This window comes from Alnus glutinosa, chromosome 12, assembly GCF_958979055.1.
Source record: "Alnus glutinosa chromosome 12, dhAlnGlut1.1, whole genome shotgun sequence".
In the NCBI taxonomy this organism is placed as follows: Eukaryota; Viridiplantae; Streptophyta; class Magnoliopsida; order Fagales; family Betulaceae; genus Alnus; species Alnus glutinosa.
The window spans coordinates 1930891-1955504 of record NC_084897.1 but is presented as its reverse complement, the minus strand read 5'-3'; the positions used below and the strand labels follow the sequence as shown (position 1 = coordinate 1955504).

Here is a 24614-nt window from a genome sequence, read left to right as displayed (position 1 = left end):
GGAAAGTGCTACATTAAAAAGAACTACAAGTTAATTGAATGAAAAAACTAAACTACATAAAAGCTAAGCTAATAACCTTAAAAGTATGTAATTTGACAATATTATACAAACTAAACTACATAAAGGCAGTCCTAGCACCAGTTTTAGAAAGTGGTTTTAAAGATTTACGAGGATTTATAACTTGGAAGACCAATTAAAATTCAAGAAAAAAAAAATTATCCAGCAGAATATTTATTTATTTTTTTGGGATGAATTAACCAAACAAATGTCAGTACAACTTTCTTTACAGTAAACACTGGAATCTCGGTTCCAACAAAAAACCAAAACTGCATAATCATTTAACAAATAGCATTACTTAGTTTGGTTTGCTTAGAGCAGAAGCCAAACTTCCATTTTCAATCCTCTTTTCTCTTTACTCGGATTGGTTAACATTAAATCATATTATGTAAGGGTGAAAAGAATGAAGCTACAGAAATCGACTTGATCAGAACATCTTCCAAACAACTATTCCAAGCAAGAAACGAGATTGGTGTGAACCAGAATCTTTTATCTTGTAAAGTTGCAGCAAAAGTGATTGTTATGTATGAAGCACAAATAATAGCAGTGACAACATACTATTAGACTCGTTAATCTATTAATAACCTTGTTGCACTGAGTCAGGAGATTAGACATAACATATTATCCAAATGATTCCAATTTGTTTTCCGTAACATTTGATAGTTTTTCAGCACCAAATAACTTACAGGGTATAAATCCGGCTGTCTATATTAGACGAGTGACCTAAGTTTTTTTAGCGTCGCCGGCCGGAGACAGACCCGATGTTCTCGCTTACGCAGCAACAGTTGCAGAGTCGGACACGATGCAGAGCTGGAGAGAGAGAGGAAATCCGCCGGAGAGGAGATCTGCCTGAGAGAGAGAGAGAGAGGAAATCTACCGGCAAGGGCCGCCGGACGACGGAGGAGGCTGACCGCCGAGAGAGAAGCCGGCGGAGAGACGACCGGATGAGAGCGGAAATGTGCCGGAGAGAGAGCGAAAATCTGACGGAGAGGGACGCCGGAAGACAGAGAGGCCGGCCGCCGAGAGAAAAGCCGGCGAAGAGACGACCGGACATGGGGACTGTACGGCGCAGAGTTTTCAGAGAGAGAGAGAGAAGAGAGAAAGAGCGGGGGGGGCCGGAGAGGGACGCCGATTTGGGACGGGGACTGTAGGGAGAGAATTCAGAGAGAGAGAGGGGGGGTGCGTTGGGGGGAAATGAAATTTCATTTGCCCTCCAACCGGTTTTGACGGAAAAAAAAAAATGAAAAAAAAGATTAAAAAAGTGCCTTTCCACGTAGGCTTGTTGTATCGCTGTTGTAAAGATTGAGTACGAGAATCATTTCTCTAATGTGACTGCTAACTCTTAAGTCGTACCTACCGTCTAAAAGGGTCCTCGTTGGCAACAAATTTATCACGTGGTTTTTAGGCTTTGTATCCAAATCTAACCGATCCAAACTCGCCCAGAAAAAAATAAAATAAAATAAAAATTCGCTCCTTCTATTTTGAAGTATCATCGAAAGGTTTAATTAATTTTTTTAATTTATTAGGTCACGCAATTATCTCCCATCCCTAGAAGCTTGCGTAATTAGAATTTAGTGCATAAAAATTAATTTTTTATTTTTTATAAATACATAAAAATTAATTTTTTAATTAAAAAATCACATCACATGAGCTTTAGAAAAATATAACCATAATGTGATAAAGTATAGCATAATTTACAATTTGAATTATTATCAAACTCATTACAAAAAAAAATCACAATTGGCCGCGTGTCTATAGTACCGGTTACTGTAGACACGCGTCCAACTAGCCACGTGTCTTTCTGACAACGTGGCTAGTAGTATAAACAACCCAATTGGCCGCGTGTATAAAATATACGCGTTTATATGTTGCCACGTGTAATAAATACACGTGGCTAACTGTTATTTTTTTCCAAATATATATTAAAAAAAATGTGTTCTGTGTTCATTGTTTAAAAAAAAAAAAAAAAAAAAAAAAACTCCTTATTTTATTAACTATATATCAGAATCTTAAATTTGTGCTATATATATATATAATTACGGTGTACATAGCATATACACATAAGGTTAGGTTTTAAGGCTATATGCTATATGTAAATTCTATACTTGTAGTTTACATATTGAGTTCCTTATTTATATATATATATATGGTATACTGATAAGTACGTAAACCCTAACCTAATTTATATATTGTACTATATGCATAATTAAACCAAATTTGGTGCTATATATATATATATATATATATATATATATAATTAAACCAAATAGTTCAAATTAGGGTTTAGTTTTGTACACCATCTACGTTTAGAAACAAAAAAAATAAAAAAATAAAAAAATAAACATAACAAAGTTAAAAAACCTATAATTAATACTATATATATAGATATGCATGCATGTAAACGGTTTAGAAACTAGATACATTTATAATGACTTGTATATATATACCTTAACCTTGCTATTTATGGCTATATATAGTACATACACTTAGGGTTATGGTTTATAGCTATATATAGTATATACACTTAGGGCTAGTGTCTATAGCTATATATAATATATATACTTAGGGTTAAGGTTTATCGATATATATAGTATATACACTTAGGATTATGGTTTATAGCTATATATAGTATTTACACTTAGGTCAATGGCTATATATAGTACATACATTTAGGGTTAGGGTTTATGGCTATATATAGTATATACACTTAGGGTTAAGATTTATAGCTATATATAGTATATATACTTAGAGTTATGGCTTATCGATATATATAGTATATACACTTAGGGTTAGGGTTTATAGCTATATATAGTATATATACTTAGGGTTAGGGTTTATCGCTATATATAGTATATACACTTAGGGTTAGGGGTTTTAGGGTTTATAGGTATATATAATATATACACTTAGGGCTATGGGTTATAATTTAATTGATTTTACATTTTATGAATAATAATATCAATATATTTTTCACGTGTCATTATTGTACACTTTTAAATATAACATTAAATCCTAGATTGATTATAATTAGATTGTTCCGATATTATAGAAATTCGAATGAATTTGGCTTATGTGTTGTTACAAAAAACTACAGTATATTTACTCCAATTTTGTATGAGAAAGATTGTGATATTAAATCTAAACAGTTGGAAAAATGAAAAAAACTATAGCGTATATCTTATAGTTTTTTTACGGCATTTAAGTCGAATTTTATTCAATCAAGTTAAAGAGAGAATCTTCTCAAACAATTAAAAAGCTAAATGTTGATTTTTCTCATTCTTTAAAGAGAAATGTTTAATTTCATTCTCTTACACATCTCTTATCCATGTTTGTACAAGAGATGTGTAAATCGATCATTGAATTTATGTACTATATGTGGGTTTTATAAATAGAATATTAAATTTTTTAAAAAAAGGGAATAAAAATGATATATATATATATAGCCATATACACTTAGGGTTAGAGTTTATGGCTATATATAGTACATATACTTAGGGTTATGGTTTATAGTTATATATATAATACATACACTTAGGGTTATGGTTTATAGCTATATATATATAGTATATACTTTTAGGGTTAGGGTTAGGGTTTATGGCTATATATAGTACGTACACTTAGGATTATGGTTTATAGCTATATATAGTATATGCACTTAGGGTTAGGGTTTAATTTTAGGATTAAGGTTTAGTTTTAATTTATAGTTTACGGTTTAGTTTTAGAGCTTATGGCTTAACTATATGTATAGTACATACACTTAGGGTTGCATGGGTTTGTATTTTTGTTTACGTGGTTAAATTATATAAATATATATATATATATATATATATATATATATATAATTATAATATAATTTTATTATTAAATACAAATGCTTCAATGGGCGACGTGTATTTTAAATACACGTCGCCCATTGGGGACGTGGCATAATACCACGTCCTTGATTGGACACGTGTCCAATTGTTTGGCCAGGACAGCTACGCGGGAGTTCTCCCGCGCGCCACCTGGCCAGATACTGCGATATATATATATATATATATAAATTATTTAAAATTCAAATAATATATTATTTTATAAAAAATATATATATATATTTTCGAAATGGGTAGCTTCCTTTCTAAGTTTTCTCTCTCTCTCTCTCTCTCCCTCTCCGTCACAGCCGCACCGGCTAGCTCCCCAGCCACAGTGCGTCCGCCCTTCCCGCCAGTGACACGCCCTCTCTCCAGCTCTCTCTCTCTCTAATATATCGCTCTATATCTCTCTCTCTGTCCCTCTCTACCTGTCTAAACTCCGGCCGGCCACCACTTAGGGTAAGGGTTCAGTACCTTCTCTGGCCTTTTTTTTTTCTCTCTCTCTACCTCTCTCTCTCTATCTCTCTCTGTGTATCTCTCTCTCTCTCTCTCTGTAATATATGTAACGTTTGTTTTTGTTTCTAATTTTTTCTGTTAGTATTAATTTTTTCCTCCCAAAAAATGCAGGTACAAAAAAATACAAGAACCATATATTACATCATAGAGTACAGGATTGTGAGTAATTTTCAAATTTTGTTTCCTTCATTTTTTGGCTATAATAATTTTCATACATTTTACTGTATTTGTATATATATTGTTGTGTCATTTTTTTGGTTTTGTTGTGGTTGGTTATTATGCATGGAAAATATGCATGCGTACAGTTTTATGTTTTTTGGTGATATATTTTACCATTTACAAAGTTGTGTTGTTATTATCATTTTTGGCAATTATCATATTTTGGTTTTTGGGAATTCTAAAAAACCGAAATATAGAAAAATGACTCATAAAAATGGTCCTCATATACAAAATCACTTTTTAAAAATAAAATTATGGAATTGTTTAAAATAAAATTGAAACTAGTATATCGTATTATTTCAACATTTTTGGCTATAGAGAGAAAAATAAAATTGAAGGAATCCACATTATTAGTTTGTGTAATTTGATTTTGTGATATTTTTAGGTAAAATAAATATTACGTTATTTGTGGTCAGAAATAAGAAAATTTAAATTGAAAAAAAAATTTTAAATTGTATTTTTTATTTAATTCTTTAATTGTATTTTTAATTAAATTAAAAATATAATTAAAGAATTAAATAAAAAATACAATTTTAATTTTTTTTTTAAAAAAACACAAAATAGACACGTGTATCTTCATACACGTGTCTAACAATTTGATACGTGTCCAAGTAGACACGAGTATTGGAATACACGTGTCTGACTGTCAGACACGTGTCCAACTGTCAGACACATGTATTCATTGGGCGATCTGTAAATTAAGCCAACCACATGAATCTCTGAATTAATTTTAATACCAGATTGAACGATTTGTAATTGAGGCTAATCATAATAACCAATTGTGCATTTTTCCCTTAATTTTAATATAGCATGTTTGATAATGGTTTTTTTTTTGAGAATGTTGTAATATTATTGATGAAGCTAAGGCTCTTACACAGCAAGAGTTACATCCAATAAAATGACATCCTGAATTGTTTGATAATGGTTTTGAATAGTATTTTTTGTTTTTGGTTTGAAAATACATTTTTATGTGCCGGGTGATAAATATTTTTTTTCTTGAGGTCTACATTCAAAAATGTTTCATAATGTTTTTTTAAATAAAAAAATAATAATTTGAAAATAGAAAAGTGTTTTTATAACCGTTACCAAACGAGACACTATAGTCCATAAATCTCTAATATATATTTTATGTGATTTTTCAATCACAAGCTTCTACAACTTTCGTCAATTGTTACAATAAAATTCAAATGCCAATTATTTGTATCTCCAAGAACTTCAGGCAGCAGAGTGTCAAGCCGGTCTTTACACGTGTCCCAAATCCAACATCTTTCCAGCGGAACGTGGCGCGACAATGAACGATCATATTTTGGTCGTCCCGCCAAATCACCAAAATCAAAAAGCAACGAAACAGTAACAATTCCCTCCCACTATTTCACTCTTCCACGGCAAGCTTTATTAGACGCACCAAATGACAAAACCCTCTTTTCCTTTTCTCTCCTTCATTTCAAACTCTCGTTGCTAGTCCTTCATTCACCTCCCTCTTCTTGGGATTTTGATTTCCTCGAATTTCATTTCCCCACTGACATTCGATTCCCCGATGGAAAGCAATTCCCCTTCCACTGCGTTTCTCGACGTCCGTTTCGTTCTCTTCGGATTCGATCCAGTCAATGAAAACAAGGTCTCTCTCTCTCTCTCTCTCTCTCTCTCTCTCTCTCTCTCTCTCTCTCTCAACTTTTGGATTGTTGATTAAGTTGATTTGATTGGTAATAGATTGAATTTAATTGGTGAAAATTGCGATTATTGTAGGTTCGATGTAGGCTTGTTTATGGCGGTGGAGTTGATGCTGGTCAGTATAGCCAAAGTTGTACTCATGTAATTGTGGATAAGCTTGTTTATGTAAGCCCTAATTTCTGGTTTCACTCAATTTCCCTTTGATTATTGTTGTTTAATTCAAAGTTGTACTCATGTAATTCTTGTTTATGTGTATTGTTGGTGAATTCTTCTGGTAGTGTTTGTGTATGCTTATAGTTAGTGTGCGTGTGTTGTGTAGGATGATCCTGTGTGCATTGCTGCTCGAAATGACGGCAAGACGCTCGTCACAGCCTTGTGGGTTGATCATAGTTTTGATGTTGGAATGCCCGTTGATTCCACCTCGGTGTGTTTCTTATCTGGTTTTCTAGGTGGACTGAATTTTTAGATTGATATAACATTTATATAGTTGAATATGTCTTGTTCAAAGTGATTTTGGTATTAGCTAGAAGAGATTTTGCTCCTTGTTGCTTAATTGTGGTTTATCAGGTTTAGAAAATGCTCTCATGGTTTTCTTAATTTGCTTCAGTTTTGTATATGCATGTTCAAATCAATGTAGCACTTCAGGGTGACTAGATATCAGCAACAAGCGCTTATTTCCGAAAATTATTTTTTCGATTTTGGTAGACTCTCTGTGGAAAACTTAAACGTTTCTCCTAAAGAACCTGTACCCATAGTTTTAGAAATCATTTGCCAAATACTAGTTTGTAATCTACATATTCTTTTGGAAATCAGTTTTTTCTCCTCGTAATACTGTTTGCGTGCTATTAGATATTTATATTTGCTTTTAACAGATTATGTACAGGCCTCTCAAGGATCTGAATGGGATACCGGGTGCCAAAAGTCTAGTTATATGCTTAACTGGATATCAGCGGCAAGATCGAGATGACATTATGGTACGCATTTCTCCTAGTGCCGCTTTTCAACTGTGAGTAGGGATTCTACTAGGAGTTACTAGGGACAGTGGTTTAATGAAAGGACATTGTATTATGGCTTGATTTTGTTTTTCTTCTCAGGTTATGGTCAGCTTGATGGGTGCTAAGTTCTCTAAGCCATTGGTGGCAAACAAGGTCACTCATCTCATTTGCTATAAATTTGAGGGTGCGTTTTCCGTGTTCCCAGTAAAAATGATGTATAAAATGAAATATGAATAATAGTTTTATATATATACTACAGTTATTTGCTATAATCTTCTTTTCCTCCCCGGGTTCCATGACCAAATTTTCTTCATGCATAGTTTATTTTGGGTAGCGTTTGTTGTGCATTTTTAGTGAGCACAAGTTATTTATTGCTTTTTGAGCCAAATACAATCATTTTTTGGTTTTTCATAACAAGAATTCTATAGTGTTCCTCCTAAATTGGTGGAATGTGTCAGTTGATCTAAGTTTGTGAAAATGACAAATTCCATAATGGCTTAGGATTTAAATTGTTGACCAATAAATTATATGGTTATGATGGACTTTGCATGACCAGCTGCTCTGCTAAATACTGCAGAATTCTGGTAAATCTTGGTGCATCTTGGTGCTTGAAATGTCTTAATATGTTTTATATTCCTTAGCAACTTTTGTTTGTTGAGCGACATGAGACACACTTAAAGAAAAAGCTTACGTATTTTTTATTTTTTTTTTCCCATTATCGGTTTAGAATTTTGTATTAAGAGGTCATTTTGGATAATTTAGCTGGAGATGATCGGTATATATGTGGACTGAGTAGTTCAGTAGCATTAAATTTTAATGGAGTTTGTTATTTTATGTAGGGGAGAAGTATGAACTTGCCAAAAAAGTCAAGATGATAAAGCTTGTCAATCATCGATGGTTGGAAGATTGGTATGTTGATGTGCTATTCATTCTTTTATGTCTTTTTAAATTCTGAAGTCTATTCTGATGAGAAGTATACTATCTCATAACCTTATACACAAAAAAAAAAAAAAAAAACAAAAAAAACTGAGATTATATATATATGCCTTTCTGTATGAAATGAGAGGTTTTTCTTTTATCTAACCGCCTTTATTCTTCTGTAGCTTAAGGGATTGGGAGATTCTTCCAGAAGATAATTATAACAAGAGGTGAGGCATTTGAATCCGAGTTTGTGTGTGTTCTTGAATGTTATACTTCTGTCCTATGCATCTAAGAATCTATTCCTTGGGGGCTGCATGGGAAAGGAGAGGAGGGGAGAAGGTGGTTTTGCATTTTTGCCTGCTTGGTTATACTTCTGTCCTATCAATGCAAGCAAGCATATGATGTAATTGGCTTCATCATATGCCTGCTTGCATTGATAGGCAGAGTTGTTCCTTTTGATATATTTTTAATTCCCGTTCATTTGAGGAGAGTTTATTCTGGTATTGATACTAGCCCTTGACGCCTGACCTTGAGTGCCTACAGTTTATGCATTTGCCGACAAATCCCCAGGATAGATTGATATATAGAAATAAGAGGTGTGAGAGAGGCTCAGGATCTATATATAAGGCATTCTCAATCCAGGAACAAATACAATATTCTGGAATATAAATACCTCACCCTAGGACAAATTATAGGGGCACCTCACCACCTTCTAGAATAGGGACACCTCATCCATCTTCTAGAATAAGGACACCTCACAGATACACCTCATCACTCTAACAGAAGGAAAGAAGTTTATGATTGTTTTAGTAAAGTTCTTCGAGCCTGGAACACAATTATTGCATGACCTGAGTGGAGACACAATTTTAACTGATTAGATGCGCTGCGGATTCTATTTTTGATCTTGTATCTTAAATTAAGGAAGAAAAGGAGAAAGGGAGGGAGTTGAACGTTTTGCTTATTGCCCTAAAACTACGTCTACGTTCCAATGTGGTAACATTGGAAGTTATCACATAGACACAATTGCAGTGCCTGGTGACTCATGGTTTGTGTAAAGTTGTGTTTGTGGTCTGGTGGGTATATTTTTAATTAAGCAAACAAGCATACATTTAGGCATTTTGGTCAGTTGATGCAATAGACACAACGTGTAGCAATGTGTTTAAGGTTTTTTAAGAATTTTCACTGTAGAATCATGCTGTCACCTCCTGATTAGTTTAATGGTTTTCCTTTCCTTGGACTAGTTGCTTATACGAATAAATGAAGCGTAAAGACCATGTTGATTTATCTACTAAAGTTTCTTTTCTTAACAGTGGCTATGAGTTGGAGATGATGGAAGCAGAGGCTAAGGATTCTGAAGAAGAGGCTGAAGACACTGCAGTGAAGCAATTTTGGGGGAGAGACATGAATAAGAGTCCTCATAATTCAAAAATTGGGATACCAACAACCTCTGAATTGCCCAAATCATTAGGTGAACTCTCACCTGCACCAAAGGGTCCATTGAATGTTGAAAGTACAACGAACATGTTATTAACTCCTGGAAAAGGGAAAACATCTGGTCAAGCATCAAGCTTTGATAATGTTGATGTTTCTAAAGCGGTCGGTTGCCAGAATACTAATTCTGGTGAGCTACCTGACCTGCTTGACCAAAATCCAGATCCTACGAAAGTGGGCAATGGTTTGACATCTACCTCGAGAAATGGCAAAAGGCCCATTCATTCTGATGCCGCGTTTAGTCCTTTAAGTGACTCGATGAAAACTTCAAGGAGATCCTCACTTCCAGTGTACTCTGGAGAAATGCCAGGCAATATAAGTGACCATTCTAAAGCACATTTGGGTGAAGTCAGTGATGATTTTGACAATTTTCCCTTCAGAGTCGAAACAGCAAAGGATAGATTTGGCTCTGGTTGTCTTCAAACTTCTAGGGAAGGAGCTAATTTAGTTCATGGAGAAGAGTCAAGTGGTTTGTTGCCTCAAAAGAGGATGGCAAATGCTGCTTATGCTAGCTTTAAGTCACCGAAGGTGAGTATTGATGCAAAACCCTGCGCAGCAACGAGTCCAGTAGCGGGTGATAAAACTCAGGGATTGGAACCAACAACTTCGATCGATGGCCCCCATGGAGCTAACAGCCATTTTCTACTTGGCAATGATGGCCTTCATATGGATAAGACTGCTAATCTGAATGCTGCACAGACCTCAAATGCTAACATATCAACGACTGAACCCTCTACTTGTAGCAAGAAGTCATTGACATGTGATGTGCCTTCCTCTGAAACCGTGACCACAAAGAATGGACAAGATAATGACGCTTATGAGAAGACGCCTCAATCATCTTTTCAGAGATTAAGACAGCCTGCCTCATCCACCAAGCCTGACATAGTAGATTTAGGTATGGGGCAATCTGCACTTGAAGTTGGAGAAAAAGGGGAGCCAGAGAATCAGCAGCAAGATGTTGAGTCATCTGCCAGTAACAAAAAATTGGCGACTGAGAAATCTGACGGGCCTTGCAATGTAAGCTTGCCTGAAGGAGGAAATGATAACTTGATAACAAAACCACTTAGGAAGAAGACGGTTGCCAAGAAGACTCTGGGTTCAAGACCCAAGTCAACTACTGCTAATATCCAAAAGGGTCCTGTCTACGTAAATAAAACTACCTCCCAAGATGATGCTGTAATTCATTCAGATAAAGTGAAAAAGACAGCAGATCATGAGAAGTCTTCCAGTTCTATGAAGCTTGAGATGTCTCTTCCAACTGTTAATATTGAAACACTGAAGGAGGTGCGGACTGAAAATGTCGTGAAGTCTGCCAACGATATGGAGAATAAAAATGAATCGATGGGTGATGAAACGGAGGCTCCAGAGGACATAGTTGAAGATGAGTTGAAGAAGCCACTTGATGAACAGAAGTCTGGGGTGGTTATATTGGCAGATAAAGCAGATACAATCATGGAAGAGAATTTGGAAATGGTGCAGCATATAACAAATGACTACAACACGAGCATGCATGATGATGCGATGGCTTCAGGGGAAGGCGCCAATGGAGTTGAACTAGAGAAGACTGTTTGTCACGAGAATGTTGAGCTTGTTTCAACAAGCTTAGATGTATATGAAGGCAAAGAGAAAGTGAATAAAGGGAAAAAACGCCCTATAGGTAGGACCAAGATGAAGATGGATATAATGAAATCTAAGAAAGGTGTGGATGGTGAAGAGAGTGGGACTGGGAACAATGAGGGGACAGGGACAGAAAAGGAGAAAAGAGTGTTGCTTCCTTCTGGTAAAACTAAGAGCTGCCCTGTTCCCACAAATGAATCAGAGAACTGTTGTGAAGTGGAGAAGGAGAACAAGCCAGTTAAAATTTTAAGTCAGGGCAAAGAGTGCATCAGGAAACCATCTGTTAAATCTAATATAATGCCAAGGAAGATCAATCAAAAGGCAGGGAAGGAGAATCCAAATTCTTCAACATCAGCGGGAGAGAGTCCAAACGGTGAGAAACCTGAACCTGCATGGTTTATATTGAGTGCGCATCGACTACTAAGAAAGGAGTTTCAACAAGTTATTAGGCGTTTGAAAGGGAGACTTTGCCGAGATTCTCATCAATGGTCATACCAGGCTACACACTTAATAACCACAGATCCAATTCGCAGGACGGAGAAGTTCTTTGCTGCCGCTGCATCTGGAAGGTACGTTACATCCAGCATAAGTTCAAAACTTTGCATAATAATGGCAAATTATTTGACTGAATTCCAGCTGGGGTTCTATTTGCCAAGCCAAAAAAGCTTTTTTTTTTTTTTTTTTTTTTTTTTTTTTTTTTTTTTTATGATACATCACTTGTCATATGTTCTAATTGGTTCGATCTCGAGTGCAGGTGGATTCTTAAGACTGATTATCTTACTGCCTGTAGTCAGGCAGGAAGATTCTTGGCAGAGGAACCTTATGAATGGCACAAAAATGGCCTTAGTGAAGATGGGGCAATCAATTTGGAGGCTCCAAGGAAGTGGCGGCTCTTGAGGAAGAGAACGGGCCGTGGTGCGTTTTATGGAATGCGCATTATCATATATGGAGAATGCATTGCGCCACCTTTGGTATGCTTGTTATCGAAATCTCATTTTACATTTTTCCATGCTAATTCTAGGGTTATCAATTTTTGATACCGACTTATAAACTCGACATAAAATTAGCAAATTAGGATCGAAGAATCTCATTCGTTCAATTAAATAGATTAGGTTATGATTGACTTATATAATCTTATATTTATGTCTCAACATGACACGATCCGAACCCAACATATGACATTTAGAGTTGAAAATTTTTAATACGACCTATGAACCCGACATAAACCTAACAAAAAATTAAAAAGTTAGGGTTGAAAAGTTTGATTCGTTTAATTAAATATATAATATTAAGGTTGACTTATATAGTCTTGTACCTATACTTCAACGTAACTCGAATTCGACACGCAGACACCACACCCTAGCAATTTCTGCCATAGATTCCACAAAATGACATCCCTTTTGCAAGCTTCATAAGAATGCAATGTAGTCTGGAGCGTGACAATAGGTTGCTTATCTCCCTACTCTTTTGTTGATGTTGGTACTTATTTTCATTTCTGTCAAACAGGATACTCTGAAGCGTGTTGTGAAGGCTGGAGATGGGAACATATTAGCAACTTCACCTCCTTACTCCCGCTTTTTCAAGTCTGGAGTTGACTTCGCCGTTATCAGCACCGGCATGCCACGTGTCGATTTGTGGGTACAGGAGTTCTTAAAACACGAGATACCCTGTGTTGTAGCCGATTACTTGGTGGAATATGTTTGCAAGCCTGGGTACTCCCTTGAGAGACATGTGCTATACAATACGAATCTTTGGGCAGAGAAATCATTTGCTTACCTGCAGAGCAAGGCAGAGGAGATTGTTGAGGACTTGACACCACCAGATGATCATGGCAGCAACGATACAACCTGCCAAGTTTGTGGGTCTTCTGATAGAGGGGAAGTGATGTTGATCTGCGGCGATGAAAGTGGTTCTGTTGGTTGTGGGGTTGGCACCCACATTGATTGCTGTGATCCTCCCCTTCAAGGTGTTCCAGAAGATGACTGGTTTTGTGCCAAGTGTAGCGAAAGCAGACGTAACACCAACTCTGGTAAGAAAAAGAAAAAAAGGAACCTCTAACTCTAAATCAATTTAGTTTCCAAATGATTGTAATATACTTTGTAGAAAATCTTTACTAGAGTAGTAGGTGTCAAAATATTAGTTAAATAATTAAATTAATTATTTTTTGTTAGTTTAAACTTTTGAAATAAATTGTAATTTAACATAATATTAAAGTAGGAATTATGAGTTAGAATTCTGATTATATAGCTTATTTCTTATTTTAATTAAGTATTTTTGATGTGTTGAATTTTACTTAATGAAAATGAGCGTTAAAGTACTAGTTAAATGATTTTAAAGATACATGATAGTTTAAAAGTACGGTGGCAATTTATACCCATTGAAAATCTATGGCCCATCGTTTTGGGGGGCTGTATGGTATGTGTTCTCCAAAACCGATTTAATAACTTTTATTGGCCTACATTTTGGTCGAATGATGTTGTGTAAAATTTTAAAGAGTCTATTGAAGATGCTCTTACTTAAGAAATGCGACTTAAATGGGCCATTTTTTGTCATGGCGCCAATAGATCCTTGCGTTATAGGCCCATTAGAGAAACTCATAAACTCTGGGCAAGAGTGAAGCCTTAAATACGTTTACATTCAACAGTTTTGTGCAAATGGCATGGGCCTGCTAGAATGAGTAAAAAGCGCATTGAGATTAATATATATATAAACTAGAAAACTTGGTTAAAATTTGATTCTATTTCGATTTGAAAATTTCGTCATTCTTGTGTTATCATCAAACAAATGAATAGGAAGAATCATTCATTCTAGCCTTTTGTATTCTTAGTAATAGTCATTTATATTTCTACATATTCATCATTCCAATGTACTAAACGTACCATTCATTTGTCCATTTAAAGAAATAAGGTATGATATTTAGTAGATTATTATACGGTTGCCATATAACTTGATGGTGTGGTATTGAAAATCAGTCATAGGATCAGGACTTGTAAAAAAAAAAAAAAATTAAGAATTGATTTTCACTGTTACACATCAAGTTGTACGACAGTCTTATAACAGTTTATTAAATAGTATTACTTCAAAGAAATTACTGATGGGATTCAAATGTTTGTGTTGCTAAGATATTACAATTTTTATTACAAGTTTCTTATAAGTACTTAGGCCTGTGCAAACGAGGCGATTATAATCGCCTCGTAACCACTAATTGCATAACAGCTTTTGAAGGAGGTTATAAAAAAGAAAAAGAAAAAAATACTAATCACTTAAGTTAGAGTGGTTAGCAATTTTAAGGTTTGGAATAGTCAGTTAATAATCGTTAACTGCCTAGAGCAGGATTAGTTTAGCTATTTAAAGGTTTGGGATGGGTGCTTAGTTTAACACCAAAAGCGTCGTTTTATGTAAGTATTACGCGAAATGAAAATATCGAAGATTCAAAATATGGTTTTCATCATATTTGCTAGTCAGGTTTTAGACTCATTCTCTTCTTGCCATCACCAAGACGCCAACTTCGTCTCTCTCTGTGCTTTGTGCCTCACTGTGACATGAGTAATGCATGAAATTATTTTTTTGTCGCTCTTGTATCTTTAAAAAATTGATATGACTTTTAAAATCACCTTTGAGCTTGTGATTGATCACTATTGAATTTTGATCAAGTTATGATTTTAAACGTCACATCATTCTTAGAGTGATATAAGAAATACATAAGAGTGACTTATAGAATTACTCTTGCCACGCTGCCATTGTGTGTCAAGCTTAATCACCGGCCATATTGAATTTGCACATACCTTTATTGGAAAAAACAGGATGATTCATTTTACACTTGATAGAGTTACACCCAATACTGGTGTATTCTTACGAATATGGAGTGTTTCCTTCTAAATGGATCTCTGTATTGTTACAAACATGGAGTTTCTGGATCAGTTTTCAATAGACTGACAATGATTTGAAATGTTGGTGTTTTTTAGATTGATTTTATATTTGTAATGTTATGGATTTGTATAGAGCTATAAAATCATTATCTTTACCTTTCGATTCTAATTTTCTTTTTACATACATCTGCCTTCAATTTTTGTATGCTTTCTTCTTCTTCTTCTTCTTCTTATATATATATATATAGAAAAAAAGAAAAAACCTAAATTTATTTAAAACAAGCTCAAAAAAGAGGTTCAAGAAATGTTCAAAATACAATCAAGAGGCTCAAAAGACCTCCGCTTATTGTAAAAGTTCATGGGCCTTACTCACTCTCAAAAGACGCCTTGAGAGAGGAGGGGTGTCTATGACTTATAAAGTCTACAAGACAAGGATCTCTTAGCAATGTGGGACACTTTAACACGCCCCCTTACGTGTGACATCTTTTGGCCAAAGACTTGTTCAACAAAAGGAGGAAAAGACCCATCATTGTCAAAGGAACTTGCTCTGATACCATGTAAAAGTCTATGAGTCTTACTCACTCTCAAAAGACACCTTGAGAGAGGAGGGGTGTCCATGACTTATAAAGTCTACAAGACAAGGATCTCTTAGCAATATGAGACACTTTAATACTTATGGGTCATAATAATCGCTAACTGCTAGTTATAAAATAACTGCTAATTGTCTAAGCGAAACTATTACAGTTAATAGAATTCACCTTAAACAATTGCTGTTAGAGTCAATAATCACTAATCATAATTGCTTGTAGCCCTGTGTATTTTCCTCGATATTATTAAGCTTTTCCTTCTTAAGCCATAACTTTTATGGGAAAGGAACATGAAGTAGTTGGGGGGGGGGGGTACACATTCTTCCTTCACCCTAATCCTGTGTTCCCCATATCTTATTGTAGAAGCTCGAAAGTCCAACCACTACCTTTTTCTAGTACCAACTGTAAGGGCCAAAAAGACAGAAAAATCCCTTTGTTATTATTTATGTCTCGATCCTTCTCTTTTAACTCCATCAACCTGTCTTTTTGTACGTTGTATATCTCTTTTTAGACCGAACCATTTGCACCTAATCTTCATTAAAATATTAATAAAATAAAATAACTTTTTCATCTAAATAAATAGTAATTTAACGAAATATTTCGGTTATACTTGACAACTCGTGTTTACGTGTAGAGGTATTGATAAAAGAGTCATAAGAAAATATATGTCAATCTCAATCCGACCCATTTAATTAAATAAATTAAAAATTTTAATTTTAATTCTCTAATTTTGTCTTAAGTTCATAATAAAAACGCAAGAAGTATCATTAGAGTTAAATATTTTTTAAAAAAATAGGCTGTAAAGGAAAACAGACTCAGATCTCAATAATCGGGTCTAAATAGGCTCCAATGGAGTCCCAACAAGTCTAAAACACTTACATATTCCTTGTACTCTTCCCATGATGCTTCACAAAACAACAAAGAAATTTTGTCAGAATTTTCATGGACACCATTGGAACAAACACCCAAAAATTTTTCTCCCATTCAGAAGTGCGGGAGCAAGAAGATGCACATGCGCTGTCACTGACATCATCATATCTGGCCACGACCTCCCCTCTTTTCAATGTTCCCAACATTCAAACATCACGTGTTATTTTCAGTTATTATCACTAAAATTCCAATTTACTACTCTCTCCTCGCATTTTCCACTTTGGATGCTTAATAAATCTCCTAAGCATGGGTGTTACGGTCATTCTGTAGCGGGAATAATTTTTCTTATTCACACAGTGTATGTAAACCCCAAAAAATTAAAAGGGGCTTGGGGAGATGCCCCCAAAGGCTAAAGCCAAAGCCTCTGACCACAGAAGAATAAAGTAAAACAAAAATTGGTGTCCCTCGTGAACAACACCTTTTCTTTCGCCGCAAGAAAATAAAATATGCTTTAAAAAGTGAACAACAATTTTTTATTTATTTTTCTATAATTAATACTGCATTCACTTGCGTTGTACTAATAGAAATATTGAGGAGAAAAAAAATAATAATAATAAAAATACCAAAGGGGAAAGTAATATTTTGTCAGAGGTGCAATTCTAAATGTACAGAATTTTTTTTAATTTAATTTACAAAAAATTGCCATATGTATATGTTAGTAAAGCTGCTCGGGTTATCGGTCGGTTTGGGACGGAGCTAGCATTTAAAATTTTGATATTAAAAAAAAAAATTAAGAGGGTAAAAATGTTAATTTTCAAAAAAATTATAAGAATATTTGAAAGAAAAAAGGGGGGCTTGGAGGGAAACCCCCAACCTACCACGTAGCTCCGCTCCTTGCAAGGTCGGTCTCCGCTTTTGGAGGGTGGGAGTGGTTGGTCGTTGGGGTTTATGTTTCCACGACCAATTAGGTTATGTCAATTGTGAAATTAGTGTAACATTAGAAACGTTTACTTTTTTTTTTTTTAACAAAAGCTAGTAAAAGACATGTTTTTCTCACATGTCTAGTGGGTGAATAACAATTCTATAGAGCGATGACTTCTAATACATGCTTGTAAATGGCAGATTTAAAAAGGAAAGATGGGGACGTGCGAGGCTTGTTTGTCACTTCTCCCACCAATGAGTTTCACCAATCTAGTGTAGCTATATATATATATATATGTTTTTCTATTTTTTTTAGGGTTAAATACATATTTGCCCCTCTGTGCTTTATGACCTTTATTTTTTGCCCCCTTAGTTTCACTTTTTATCAATTTTGGTACATGTGGTATATGAAAAGACAGAAATGGTATTTCTGTCTGATTTCCCGTCCAAAACTAACGTTCACCCACGGCATTTTCTGTCATGTTGTTGGAAACGATGTGTAAAGAATTGGGTTCTGGGGCTTCAAATTTTTAGGTACCCAATGACGTGGGTGGACGTTAGTTTTGGACGGGAAATCAGACGGAGATACCATTTCCATCTTTTCATATACCACATATACCAAATTTGGTAAAAAGTGAAACTGAAGGGGCAAAAAATAAAGATCGTAAAGCACAAGGGACAAATATGTATTTAACTTTTTTTTTTTATTATTATAATCAGTAGGGGTGCATGCATAGTCATGCGGAGCTAAAAATACAATAATATATAAATACTTTAATGCAGCTTGTGCTGCTTTCGTGTAATGCAAGTGTTCATATAATTCAACACAAAATCATAAGTCTGAGAAAATTTTCTAAGTGAAAAAGTGAGCTGTGAGACATATAATGGACATATATTGCAGAATAGTGGGCTGTCATTATGACAACATGGAGTGTTATGCATTTCTTCTTTCATCCATATCCGCGGCAAATAAGTATATAATAACTTCATTATTTTCGAGAAAATTATATCAATTCAATCTATTAAATTAATATATATTTTCTGATGAGTTTTTTTGGTGGCAAGGTTACTGACTCCTGCAATACGAGTGAGCTTAATTAACTTTATTTTTACACTGTTAAATTTTTTTGAGTGAGTTTAATTCGGATGGTTCGCTGGTGCACATTAGCCGAAGAGAAATAAAGGTCGGTTATGCTTTCCCAACATACTTTATATTTGACTAATTTTAAGTGAACACATATGCTTGCCAAACCGACCCTATGATTTTCGTATGTACTTTTAATAGAGCATATATACAATTACATACTCTAAAATCAGGGGCCAATTTTCGTTCAATTTTTTTTTTTTTTTTTTTTTTTTTTTTTTTTTTTTTTTTAAAGTTTTGCCTACAACTAAATTTTTTGGTTTCGCCTCTATTTAAGAGATATGTTTGTTTAATAGAGTGTTAGAAAAATTTTCTTGAACCCATTTGAGATTAAAAAAAAAAAAAAAAAAACTTTTATCCATAAAATAATTACCTAACCTCCTAAGAATTACAATACTCTATCTCAATTCTCAAGCCAATTATGTTTTTGCAAGCTCCAACAAAGTAGAAATCATTTACAACAATGTTCAATGCTTATCGAAAATTGGGCATCTCATATTATAACAAGGCCATCTCGATGTACAAAACCTCTTATATTTTTCTCTTCAATGAGAAGAATTTTGGTTATTTGAATGGCTCAAAGGAGCCTAGGGGAAGAAAAACAAAAGCAAACATATATAATCATTGAGTGGCGTTGAAGCATAGTGTCCAATTCGTCAGAAATAAAGGGCAAAAATCACTTGGAATGAAAGAAAAGTAAATATTTGTAAGGCTCAAGAAAACACTACTATTTGAGCCAATTATACGATTGGTGAGCCCTTTTTTTAAAGAGTAAACAAAGTGATTTTGCTAATACAATGATATAAAAAAAAAAATTAATGATCAACTTGGAGAAATGTCTTAAATTCCTCAAGAAAATTGTTAGAACTTGATTAGTATTTTTTAATCACACTAATTAATGACATCCAAATGATAATTATGAAGCAGATCTTGGAGAAGATGTTTGACTTATGGGTACCCAAATGGATGATAGCTTCCATGACCAATTAAACACTTAAAAATTGACCTTAAAAGAGTCAACATTTTCTGGCAACAGTCCTCTCCTTCAAAGCAAAGTGACAACCTGGAACAGTGAAATAATGATGCAACCTTTTCATAGGCAAACAAAACACGTCAGCCTTTTTTTTCTTCCCTCCTTTGAACGGAAGCTATGTGCCTATTCCCTAAAATCATTAAACATTTCTAGCTTGGGAGGTTGAGAAGGCCTCATTGATTTCTCAACCGATCAAAGTTAATGCTCTGATTCATAAAAAAGTGTCTTTTTATTTGTGTGTTTTAAAAATATATAACTTTAAAAGTCTTTAATCCACATTAGCTCCAAAAACCTGCAATGATGGCAAACAGGGTAGCAGGGAATCAACACCCCAAAGCACTAATGATGATAAAGTGAAGGTCGATTTGACATTTCCTTTCTAAGAACCCCATCCCATATGCATTCTTGTATTGAGTGTAAAAATTAGACCTTTCTCTTGTTTGTACATCAGCCAGGCCTGGAAAAAACTGACAACTCCTTTTCCTCTGTGGGGGACTTCTTCACACATATATACTGTCCTCTTTGAGTAGCTTGGACCAGTGCAACCCTGCCACGTCTCCATAACCAGATGCACTCAAAGCCACAAACCCAACAGCTAGATTCTCCCATAAACCATGCTTATGGCAATTCTTTTCCACACTGATACTGTTCACCAACTTGCTCACCAATCTGCTGGAACTTGGAAGTAGAAAACAAAATAAGATCTATTGGAATGTCAATTATGTCAGTCCCATGGATAAAACTACCCAGATGAAAATTAAATGCAGCCACATAGGACATACGATAAAAGCCAATGCCACCCTTCTCTTTCTTTCGCTTTCAAACACCCTCTCAATTACAACAACACTGTACTACTATCCATCTTTCCGGCAACACCCATTAATACAGATTGAGCTTTCCCTACAATTTTGCTGTTTTCTGTCCACTTGTTTGGACAGGTGAGAAAGCTTTCTCATATTTGCTGGCAAGAGCAACTAACAATCTTGATAACAAATTGCTGGAAATTTATTTACCCCCGAATACAAAATATGAAAGCTAGTGAAAGAAAAAGAACATTTAGATTCAAATTTTTAAGCTAATAAAGCATATAGGCTGCATGCATAACCCAAAAGTAGATAATTCGGTACTGAAAATTCTGTACATAGAGTAGAGTCGTAGACAAAGGAAAATAAACAAGTAAAAGGGTGACAAAATTTTCCGGCAGTCCTAATTTTGTACAAATAGAGAGAAAAAGGGACCAGAGATTCCCCTGCCGGTAACATCTCAAAGTAATTTGAATTTTTCTACCCCACCACCAATTCGATCAGCAGCTCAACGCCTCATACTTCAATGGAATTTGACGGTTAAACGCAGCTTGTGAAAGCAAATTCCCAACCACAGCAAGGTCCCGGCAAAACACCCCTTGGAATACCGACGTGTTAGAAGAAGAGGAATTCATTTCCGATTCCGGTTTGGATTCTTTGGTTTGCTGGACTGGCTTTGCTTGTGCTGCTTGTAATGCAGCTGTAGTCTTCTTCCTCTGCTTCTCAGCCGCTTCCTCATCCATGATCGTAGACATGACGCTCGAGTAACCCTTTTGGAGCAATCTGTAGAGCAACAAAGCTGACATCTTTGCCCGTTCTTTCACCGAATCAAGATCACGATCATCAGCAAGCTCACACCTATCGATAAAGTTATTAGCTTTATCAGGCTTGTGCTTCAAGCACAGCAACAAATGCGCTCTCTCGAGCTCAGACCTCGAACACCCACGTCTTAACCCAATCAAAGCGTAGTAATCCACGTTCCCAGTCTCCCCAGAAGCGACCCTCTGCTTCAGTTGTTGAGTTTTGGTCGTGAGCGCACAGAGCTTCCCTGGAATCTCCCTGTAACGAACATTGTGTCGCTTCCATGCCGGCCCGGGAAGCTTCCGATCCCGCAGAATCGAGTTGTACAAAAGCTTCAAATGCTCTAAATCATGCAAACAGTCCGGCAAGCACCGGATTGTCTCAAGAAGAGACGCTCTCGTGTCAAGAGCTTGAATGCAAGTTGGGTCCAAAGCCAGAGTCCTATTGCAATCAGCTATAGCCTCCGCTATTCGACCAGCCGAGCGGTACGCAGAGGCTCTGTGCATGTAGCACTCGGCGAGGAACCCTTGTGGGGCCCCACGGCGACCGTCGACGATCTTGGTGAAGTGGCGGATGGCCTCCGAGTTTAGTCCGGCATCGAGGGCTGCGAGCGCGGCGGTCTTGCGACGTAGAAGAAGCTTGATGTGGCTGAGAAGCTGGTTTACGGTCTCTGAGTCTGTTGGGTCATTGCGTGGTGGAGTGGTGGGTGTGGTGGTGGTGCTGGCGGTGGTGGAGATGGAGAAGCTGTCGTCGGACAAGCAAACGCTCTGGCGGCGGAATGCGGCTGTTGCGATTCGCTTGCCGGTCTGGAGTAGAGCCATGGCGTCCTCCATTAGCCCCAGATGGCAACAAGCTTGTCCAAGAATCATGTACCTGAATTTACACAAACAATTCTTTAAGATCTTCTTTTTCTATTTTCACTGCTGTGAGGTAATTTTTTTTTTTTAATGCAGCATATAATTTAATGAAATATAATAATTTTCAAAAAAATATTGTAGAATTATCTAAAAAAAAATCACTTTGTTATAGTAGTATTATTAATGAAAATAATATATATAAATTGAAACCCATATTATTATAAGCCATTGATGGGTAAAAAGGTGGAAACTTGATAATGAGCAGCTGTGCATTTACTCAAACCACTGAACACGCCTCAATATTAAACAAAGTCATAAAAAGAAGAACCAAAATGCAATAATATTTACAGGAAAAAGGACAAATTGTCAATTTCGAGATCAATGGAACAGAGTAATAAATTTTTACACGACCCAAAAGAGAGAGGATAAATTAAAGGAATTTACCTCCACTGCCCTTCCTTCTCGCAGTTTTTACAGAGCCCTGCCATGACTTTCTTCTTCAAGTCCGAGACAGAGAAGCACTTGAAACTAGGATCCCGACTTGGCGAGTCAGTGGACGAGTTGCCGGAGCCGAGAAGCTTCACTCGCTCCCTGGAGAGCGGCTGAGACAAGCTCTCAGACGACAGAGACCCAGAGTCGTCGTTTGCCATTTTCAGGCTTGGAATGTAGTCCTGAAGCATATCGGCCACGTCCTTGAACCGCCTCAGATGTAGCAAAGCCCTGGCTCTGAGCTCCAGGGCTTGCTCCAGCCGCGGCGAGAGGGCTAGAGCCGCGTCGACAAGGCTGAGTGCCGAAGCAACCTCGCTTTGTTCTTGGGTCGCCATCAGATTGCGAGCATCTTTAATGTATTTATCCACCATCTACATATATATACATATAAGAGACGCAATTGGTTAGAGCTTGTACGTGAAAAATGCAATCAAAATGATCCAACAATAACTTTTGAAAGAGATCAGAGAATGGGTAAATTTGAATCAGACATATATGAAGGACCAAAGGTTTACCTTCCTGTTGGTAAGCCACCAGTGCTTCTTCTCACTACCAGTCAGGCATGGAGAAGCGACAGCCATTGTTGTTGCTCTTGTGGAAGAAGAACCAACCCCTCTCTCTCTCTCACTCCCTCAACGGAAATACATTTTCCTCTGCTCTAAATATAGTCTGAGAAAGAGAGGGAAAATGGGAGCAGACTGAGAGAAAGAGAGAGAGAGAGAGAGAGGGAGAGAATGAATGGAGGATTTAAAAGATTTTCTGGTGTAAATAAGGGAAGGTGGTGGACACAAACAAAGCTTTAAAAGAAAAACTTGCCAGCTTTGACCCTCACACAAAGCTTTGATCCTTCAACTTCATAGCTGGCACCACACCGTAGATTCTCTCTCCTCACTCACACTCGCCACCTATGTTGCCTAATACCTATGAGTCTATATTACATAATTTACATCGAATAATGCTTAATTTTTTTAAAAAAAATAATGCTATTTATTAAACTCTTATATAATTTTTAATGCCGTTTAGTTTGAAATTTTCAACCGTGTGAGTTAAAAATAGTAATTTTAAAATGTGTGATTTTAAAATGTAATTTTTAAAAACTCAATTAAATATTTAGCAAAATTGCAATTTGACTTTTAAAACTGTATGTTTTTTTTTTTAAATAACACCTACTTTGCCTGCAATTTGAAAACACAAATTCTGTATTTTTTTCAAATTACAATTTCAAACAATTTATTTTGTGCGACTTGGTTTAAAATTGTAATTTTTGTTTACAAAATTGCAATGCCAAACACATCATTATTTTTTTGGTAAGTACCCTTACAGAACTTGACAATTTGATAAATCAGTCTTTAGATAAGTACGTGTCAAAAAAAAAAAAAGCTCAAGAGTTAATTTTTACTGTCACGCTATCTAAATTATATAGTGGTCTATTGAGAGTGTATTTGGTCTTGCAATTACGTAGATAAAAAATGTATGGTTAGAAAGAGTATTTTTAAAAAATTAAAATTTGAAAACGAACAAAAATTTACGTTTTTCAAATTAGAGGCAAAAAAAAGTGCGTTTTAAAAAACAATAATTTTAAAAATTAAATAACATTTAATTACGATTTTAAAAATGAAAAGTTTTAAATTAAATGCTATTTGTAAATCGCAAATTTTGAAATGGGTAAATAAATAGCATCACCCTAGGCTTTCGAAACTAAAAATTGAGCGTGAAAATATGTGACCGGGTGCAGCAAGTGAGTATGCATGATTGTGACCGGGTGGAGACGGTGAGGCATCACGGGTCCTCGGGTTCAACCACCGGAGGGAGAGAAACGATAAGACGCCAACAAATTGCCCGTAAAGTAAGTAAAGGGGTATTTATTTCTGGGTAAAGTTGAAATTATTGATTTACCCTCTC

At 35.7% G+C, this 24614-nt stretch overlaps 2 protein-coding genes across 2 annotated transcripts; one reads left to right on the top strand and one right to left on the bottom strand.

Annotated features, from left to right (window-relative positions):
* Positions 1-6091: 6091 nt before the first annotated feature.
* Positions 6092-13504, top strand: LOC133851895 (BRCT domain-containing protein At4g02110). The gene is made up of 10 exons (XM_062288520.1): positions 6092-6261; positions 6390-6479; positions 6634-6738; positions 7187-7288; positions 7409-7493; positions 8149-8218; positions 8413-8457; positions 9541-11907; positions 12093-12309; positions 12845-13504. Exons 1-10 carry the CDS (start codon positions 6181-6183, stop codon positions 13394-13396), a joined length of 3714 nt encoding a protein of 1237 aa, XP_062144504.1. The 5' UTR covers positions 6092-6180; the 3' UTR covers positions 13397-13504.
* Positions 13505-20855: 7351 nt separating this feature from the next.
* LOC133852131 (uncharacterized) lies at positions 20856-23494 on the bottom strand. The gene is made up of 3 exons (XM_062288808.1): positions 23228-23494; positions 22668-23083; positions 20856-22239 (listed from the first exon to the last, which is right to left on the bottom strand). The coding sequence occupies exons 1-3, from the start codon at positions 23291-23293 to the stop codon at positions 21066-21068; spliced, it is 1656 nt and encodes a 551-aa protein (XP_062144792.1). The 5' UTR covers positions 23294-23494; the 3' UTR covers positions 20856-21065.
* Positions 23495-24614: the final 1120 nt, after the last annotated feature.

Coding starts and splice junctions, on each gene's coding strand:
- LOC133851895 (XM_062288520.1), top strand. CDS start 6,181: ATGGAAAGCAATTCCCCTTCCACTGCGTTTCTCGACGTCCGTTTCGTT. Junction 6,262..6,389: donor ATCCAGTCAATGAAAACAAG/GTCTCTCTCTCT, acceptor CGATTATTGTAG/GTTCGATGTAGGCTTGTTTA. Junction 7,289..7,408: donor AAGATCGAGATGACATTATG/GTACGCATTTCT, acceptor TTTTCTTCTCAG/GTTATGGTCAGCTTGATGGG.
- LOC133852131 (XM_062288808.1), bottom strand. CDS start 23,293: ATGGCTGTCGCTTCTCCATGCCTGACTGGTAGTGAGAAGAAGCACTGG. Junction 23,084..23,227: donor GGTGGCTTACCAACAGGAAG/GTAAACCTTTGG, acceptor ATATATATGTAG/ATGGTGGATAAATACATTAA. Junction 22,240..22,667: donor GAGAAGGAAGGGCAGTGGAG/GTAAATTCCTTT, acceptor GTGTAAATTCAG/GTACATGATTCTTGGACAAG.